Source organism: Centruroides sculpturatus, unplaced genomic scaffold, assembly GCF_000671375.1.
Source record: "Centruroides sculpturatus isolate CEXI.00-Female unplaced genomic scaffold, Cexi_2.0 scaffold215, whole genome shotgun sequence".
NCBI lineage: Eukaryota > Metazoa > Arthropoda > Arachnida > Scorpiones > Buthidae > Centruroides > Centruroides sculpturatus.
In genome coordinates this window covers 759,467-766,689 of record NW_019384381.1, presented here as the reverse complement: position 1 = coordinate 766,689, position 7,223 = coordinate 759,467, and the positions used below count along the sequence as shown (strand labels likewise).

The 7,223-nt window shown below is 32.1% G+C and overlaps 1 protein-coding gene across 2 annotated transcripts in view; it reads left to right on the top strand.

Moving 5' to 3' along the window:
- Positions 1 to 3,774, top strand: part of LOC111617906 (T-box transcription factor TBX20-like) — a 71,452-nt gene extending 67,678 nt beyond the window's left edge. For both annotated transcript variants that reach the window (XM_023359271.1, XM_023359270.1), the window contains exons 7-8: positions 259 to 335; positions 2,983 to 3,774. In XM_023359271.1, the coding sequence (XP_023215039.1) occupies positions 259 to 335; positions 2,983 to 3,514 (609 nt within the window). In that variant the 3' untranslated portion in view covers positions 3,515 to 3,774. The remainder of the gene's footprint in view (positions 1 to 258; positions 336 to 2,982) is intronic.
- The last annotated feature ends 3,449 nt before the right edge of the window (positions 3,775 to 7,223 follow it).

Genomic DNA, 7,223 nt, shown 5'->3' with positions numbered 1-7,223 from the left:
AAAGAAAAAATTAAATTTTACTTAAATAAATGTTCATACAAGCGTGTAAAATATTTTCAATTTTTTAATGTAAATTTAAGTATATTATTTTTAATAATATTTTCTAAATATTTAAATATTTTTTTAGATAAAAAATTAAATTTTTTTTTGGTATATTTTTCTTTATTTTTATAAATTATAGAGCAAAAAGGAAAAAAAAAAATAGGCTTTAATAATACAACAAATGAAGTTATTTTCGTCAATTTTCCTTATTTTCAGATAACAAAACTGAAGATAGACAGCAACCCTTTTGCCAAAGGTTTTAGGGACTCATCACGTCTGACAGAACTCGAAAGGTGAGTGGCCAAACCAATGACACGAACTGCACGTGACACCGCGCAATTGTCCTATCAGAGTCGAGGTAGGCGTAACAGATGTACACTTATCTCCAACACAAAATGGCGTTCAATGAACTTAACTGAGTTTTAATAAAAATTTTATTATTATTTTAATTAATTTATTTTTTTAATTCTCTTTAATAATAATAATAAACTTAATTAATTTTACATGGTAGAAATTTTTGTTTTCTTTTAATTAATTATTATTGTTTTTTTTATTTTTTTTATTTTTAAATTTATTATTGTAATTATTTATGAATTAATTTATATGAAACTTAATGAATAGGCTGTCAATTTTAAATCGTTCGTGAGGTGTGACGTGTTAACTTTTAAAAGAAGAAACAATGCAAATTAAATGAATATTTAGATTAGATTTATTATTATTATTATTATTATTTGGTTATGTTTCGTTGCATCTGATTGGTTCTTTCATCATACAATTCCTTCGAAAGTTAAAGATTTAAATGGGAATTAAGATATAAATTTTGAATTTTATACAAAAAAAAAAATATCATATTAATCCAAATTTATACATAAATAAACTACATCTTAGGGCCTCATTCTTTTATTATTATTCGGTACAAGAGAAGGGCCTCTTATGTATTAAAGGCCCTGTTTTATACTATACTAAAAAAATTATATTAAAATATAGGCCTATAAGAGGGCTTTCCCATATATAATAATAAATTTAAAATCGTATTATTTCTTTATTAGCTTATGCAAAAATGCGACCTGATTATAGGAGAATTTTAATATAATTTTATCGATAAAGCTGAGCCTTGCTAAAATAATTTATTCTTATATTCGTATATTAAAAATTAATCAATGAAGTTTAATGTAATATCTTGGATTTATCGGATGATAATAGCTTAAGTAAATATCAAAGAGTTAAGAATCAAGGAAGACGAATTCAACAAATTTAGTTATTTAATATACAGTAGGCTACTTATAAGGACTTATAAGTAGTGTTCATTCATAAATAAGTTTACAAAGATCCTATAATGAAGGCAATCCAGTCAAAACTTTCCCCTGTTAGTGAGCTTTCTCCTCAGAACTTTCTCAAAATTGTGTTTTTAGTTCAGGATTTAATCTTTTACGTATAAAATTCATTATAAAATAACAATAAAAAAATTTATTTAGATTATAAATAATTTAACACGAGGATAAGTATAAAATTTTTAAACTTATTTCAAGTTGGAATTTAGATTAGAATTTTATTATTTATTTATTTATTTTGAATCTTCTTCACTCCGAAACAATTTTCTCGTGTGGCGGATCTGAGATGAGATCACACCCGGCACATCCCATGTTATATTAATATATTTTTAGTATCCTCAGCACGCTTGTAGTAGAATAAACTCTTTGAAAATAAGGTGAACGAACTAGGACTTAACTGAATGAGAGAAAACAAGTTAATCTTTGAAAGGAGTCCGCTGCAAAGGATGGGGTGGACACGGCCTATTTCAGACTGTCCCCATCAGTGGAAGCAACCCGATCTCTCCTCGAGACACAAGCTCGAATAAAGTTACGCCGACAGCGATGCGGTAGGTCGAGATGAGGCGTTGAAGGCTCGCTGACAGCAAAGACGTTGTAGCTATGGAAACCGTACACAGTTTTAGTTGAAAAAAAAGGGGGAAACACACGTCAGAAAAAGTCGAGAAAGTTCTTTCTCGACTGAAAATTTAATATTAATAAACTGTTACTTTTTCGGTCGTTCCCACATAGTTTCCGTTCTTGACTAAACGTTCTTCTCCCATTTATAATTATCTCACCTTTGATGGTATCCCCACAGCTCACAACCCACGTCTTTTATAGTCCAGGCCGACAGTTAATGACCACCTTAGTCGAGCAACCTGTTTCTGGCCGGAGGTTGTTATTAAGCTCTCACGCCTGCGACCTCTCGCTTTGAAAACTTTAAGATGTAATCTGTACTGGATCACACCTACGGTCCGTCCCACCACTCACCTGCCCGAGACCGTGCAGTTCTTGCATAATGATTCTCGCTTGATTCTTAAACGACAAGATATGCTGGTGAGGTAAGGCGGAAGGTGTCAGAAACCCTGTAATCTCGACTTGTGCCGGTCGGTGGTTCTACACCCCCAGACGACATTGCTATCAATGATATTACACTAAACGATTGTCAGCTGATGACTGATGGCTAAATTCAATCCGCAGGTACCTACCTACCTGCCTACCTGCTTCAACACGTGGGGAAAGCTACCCCGTCTGCATTATTGCTGAGCTCTATTTAAATCTCTCTTTTCTTAGTATGTAATTAGTGTCGAATTAATGAAAATTATTTTATTATTTTTTTCCCTCGATAATTCGGTAAGATATATGATTTTTTCCAACACTCTATCGTCCTCTTAAACGTAATTGGTTGCCTCGTGTGATTTACAAATAGATTTTTAGCTTTATTGCCTTTCGAGGGCGCTCAGATGATGATCTAATCGAAAAAACACGTTGATTTAAAAATTAAAATCCCACCTTGCCCCGGCTCGAATAAAATTAATCGTTAATTATCTTTATAGTATTAGTCATCACGTTGATTGTTGTAAAGCGTGAAACCTTAATTCAGCAAATTTTTTTCTCTATTTTTATGCAGAGAATCGATGGAGACTTTGATCACCGAGCACAATTATTTGTATTCTCCACTTCGAGCATTCCTGGATCCCGAACGAGACGACATAAACAGCGCCCTGCTGAGAGAGAAAGCCGAACTGCTTGGTATTCCAAGGCCACCCTTTCTATGGCGGACATCTGCAGGCATCCCGTCGTCTTTCGGCCCCAACGATGCTTATTCAGCGCTACTATCTTCGCAGCACAATCTCTATCAGATGAATTCAGCCAGAAGTAATCCACCACCTCTGACTTTAGCACCTCAGATGTGGCAACAATGGGCAGCCGCCGCATCACCAGCAGCACTAGCAGGACTGGGTCAATACGGAATGTTAAACATTTCTTCCTCATCTTGTCAACCCACTCACGTTTGTAGAACATCCGAAAGTACCCAGAATCTAGGACTGCATAGATATATGCCGTATTTTTATTCGACTAAGAAAGAAGGCACCTCACCACAGACTAATGGCATTGATATAGGAGGGTCATCAGAATTAACTCCCAGCACTTTGAGGTGAAGATAATTCTATGTTAGAACTCTGTAAGCACTGTCTTTCATTGTTCAAAGACCGTAGCTCAATTGTATAGTTATTCAACAAAACAATAATAGAACAGGGTGGTGTACAGACCGTAGTGCAAATAATTTATGGAGTTTGATGTCTAAATTCTTTCCGAAAAGAACTTGAAATTTGAGTAGCTAAGAGAGGGGAAAATGCTCAAAGAAAGCCAAAAATATTTGTGACTCTCTCATAATATAATGAAAAGAAAAGAAAAGAAACATTCTCCACCACATATTTTCTAAAAATCGACATTCCAACTTTTATCATTCTTAGAAACTAATTTAGAATCCTTAAAAATCAATTAAAAATACGTAGCCACATAGAAAACGGAAGCACTTCAACCATCCTTAGAAAGAAAACAACACACAAAATGGTTTCACCGACGTCTTTAGTCGTTTTAGAATACCTTGTTAGTATTCATGTGATGTGTTTCACGGACATGAGATTGTATGAAAGATGTACAAAAAGAAAAAAACAAAAAAAAAAGAAAAATTTCACCGATAGTTTATTTCCATTCTTGTATGCTGTGTATATTGAATAGTTTAATATGTAGGACATATGCGGTATATATTATAAATATGTGTATGTATGTATGTATGTATGTGCGTGAGTGTGACAATGCTGTACAATTAAATATTGTTTAAAATCAGCATTGCGTTTATTTCATTTATAAAATACACACATAATAAACATCTTTAAATCTTCAGCACCAAATTTTGCCAAGAAATAAACAAATATTTAATTAAAGAATCCAGATAAAGTTAGATTTTATTAATGTAAATAAATAAATAAAAATTAAATAATCGATATAATGTTTGCCCTTTCAATTTTGGGTTTCTTAATATCATAAATCCTCTTTAAGGTCTTCTTTTACTTAAATAAAAAAATAAAAAATGAGATGAGCTGCTGATGAATAGCATAAATAAGCTTTTATTTAATTAAATCTTTCATAGGCGATTTTTTAAAGATATTTAATACAAAAAAAGGATACCACCAGCATCATATAGTTATCAGCCATTCGGTAATCTTATCTAGACAGCTAATGGTTTACCTGGTTAGTGCGGAGTGGCTATCTGACCACAGCCTTAAGACATTACACAGGTGGTTGAGATTTCATCATTAATCACATCCTTGAGTGAAAAACGACGAGCAATTTGAAATTATAAACCTAGTTATCTATGTCTCACCACTTTATTTCAATAACCTGATAATGTAATGGATTGGTAGAAGCCAAGTACACGATCCTGATCGACGTACGATGACTTTTAATGAATTGCTGATTATGTTGATCGTATGCTACGGATTTAAAGTTTTGTACAGCAAACCCAATATAGTTAGAGATAAGGAAAATTAATCTTTGTAAAAACCTTTTCGTGAGTTCAGGCCGAGCTACAATAATTAATCTATTCTCATTTACATCCAATATCCTATTGTTTATTCGTGTACACGCGGAGGCCTTTAAACTTTGCTTTATAAAAAAAAAAGAAAAGAAATTAATAATAAATATATTCTTGACAAGTTTTAAATGAATAAAAAAATTAATTTTTTTTATCCTTTTAATCATTAAAATTTATTATTTATTGCTAAATTTTTAAGCTGTTTATATTAATCTAAAAATAAGTTAAGTTTACATCTAATCAGCACTTGTACCATACGATAAATCATAAGTATATAACAATTCTACTTTATACTACTTAAATTAGTGAATGAAAATATATGATTTATAGCTTCTTGTATTTGTAAACATAAACAGATAAAAATAACATCATGTTTTCTTTAATTTTATAAATAATGGCGCATTATAGAAAGTTGGCTTTAAGTAAACTAACGTTTTGAATAATTTCATTTAAGATAATTTAATTAATTCTAACGTATTTTGAAATTATTAAATAATTTCGAACCAAATTGTTTTCAATGAAGAAGTGATTTCGAGTTAATCATTGGGGAAATAGAAGATTAGTGCCGCGTAAGGGGCCTATATTGTACAGACCAACAAGGCCCATTGCAGTAATACAGTATATAAGGGATCTTCATCTTCGCCCAGACCACGGAGGTCCCAAAGCGCTCGCAGCACGTGTCGAGAGGGGGAACTGGCGGTCACATTAAGTCTTGTTTGCGGTAGTACAGCTGCTGCCAACTCAATAGAAACGTGTTAGATCGAAGCCTTCGGATTTATGGTCTCATATATCTTCATCAAGTGTGGAGTGAGTCAGATCGCCGACGTCAAGTAGGACAGTTGCTCCTAGCAGCCGGACAATCTCCGGATCTTCAGTTTACCTTCCTCACAATCTTCTGTTAGGAAAACATCCCCTTACTAAAAATCGTATCTGGAAGTTCTTTGATACAGAAATTGTTAAAAATAATTATTTATTAAGCGTATAAAATGCCTCCAGTTTCGTTAAAGCTTCGATGACTGCGGTCTAACTTATTATTTAAATGCGTTAAGTTCGAAGAATTTTACGCTTATGTGATTAAAGAATGTTAAGATATCGAGGAATTTTAATAGTAACAATTAAAATGTTTAGAATATTTTATGCAATTTGAATAAATTAAATCATTACATATTTCTAAAAGACAGATATTAAATCAATTTTTGAGCATATTGACCGAAGTAAACTGTCGTCAAATCAATAATCGAAGCGAATCTAATATAAAATAATTTGTTTTCAGCTCGGTATCGATAAGATATTAATGTAATAAATCGTATAAAAAGTCTCAAATCACTAGCGATCTTGCCAATTGCTACATAAGTTTGTACATTGCTTAGAGCGCAGCCGTTGGCTTCTACATCATAGAAACGGTCGATTAGTGATCGATAGTCAACTGTGATTGATTTGCCTTGTCTCGTTCATCGTTTCCTTTATACACGACCTACATTTTAAATTCTCTAGCTTAAATCTCGCAATTTTCCTCTTCAAAATTATAAAATTAAGATCTAGATGAGAACGATAATGCACTCTCGTTTCGTAACATGATTTCTAACGAGAAAAATTCGATAATATTCGCATATAAGAATCGTCAGATAATGGACAGATCAAGCTAAAGTAGAAGAGCTTTTAGCTTAATGGATGCAACAATGTTAAACGTTATTAGTTTTGTTATACAAACTTTTATCAAATAATTGCTAAACGTTCATATGTAGCTTTTTTTTAAAGCTATCTTCAAAGCTTTATCACCGAGTATAAGTGCCTGTGATGTCATTTCTACGTTTACTCTTAACCACTATTAATTGCTCCCCATTAAGCTGTACAGCTAATAAATTATGTATATATATATATATATACATATAATTAATGAACGTGTGCTGTTTAATAAATGATTATTTAAATAATAACGCTTGTTGAATGTTTAAAGCAAAAGGAAAGATAGCTTAATAAATTAAGTAGGAATGTAAAAAGAAGAAAAAAAAATTCGTATATAGTCGTGTAATTTAATTCCTAAGAGAGAAAAATAATCCTAACTGTATCTTTAAATCGGCGACTTCTGTGATTTTATTTTAAGTATGGCATTCTTTCGGTCTGTAAACAGTAGCTGGTTCTCCAACTGGTTGTAATCAAGTCATCAATGAGCTCTTTAATATTTTTAAGAGCTTTTTTTAATAAAAGAAAACTCTCTTATGACTAGCAACCGAATACTAACCATACCACAAAAATCTCTCGGAGACAAA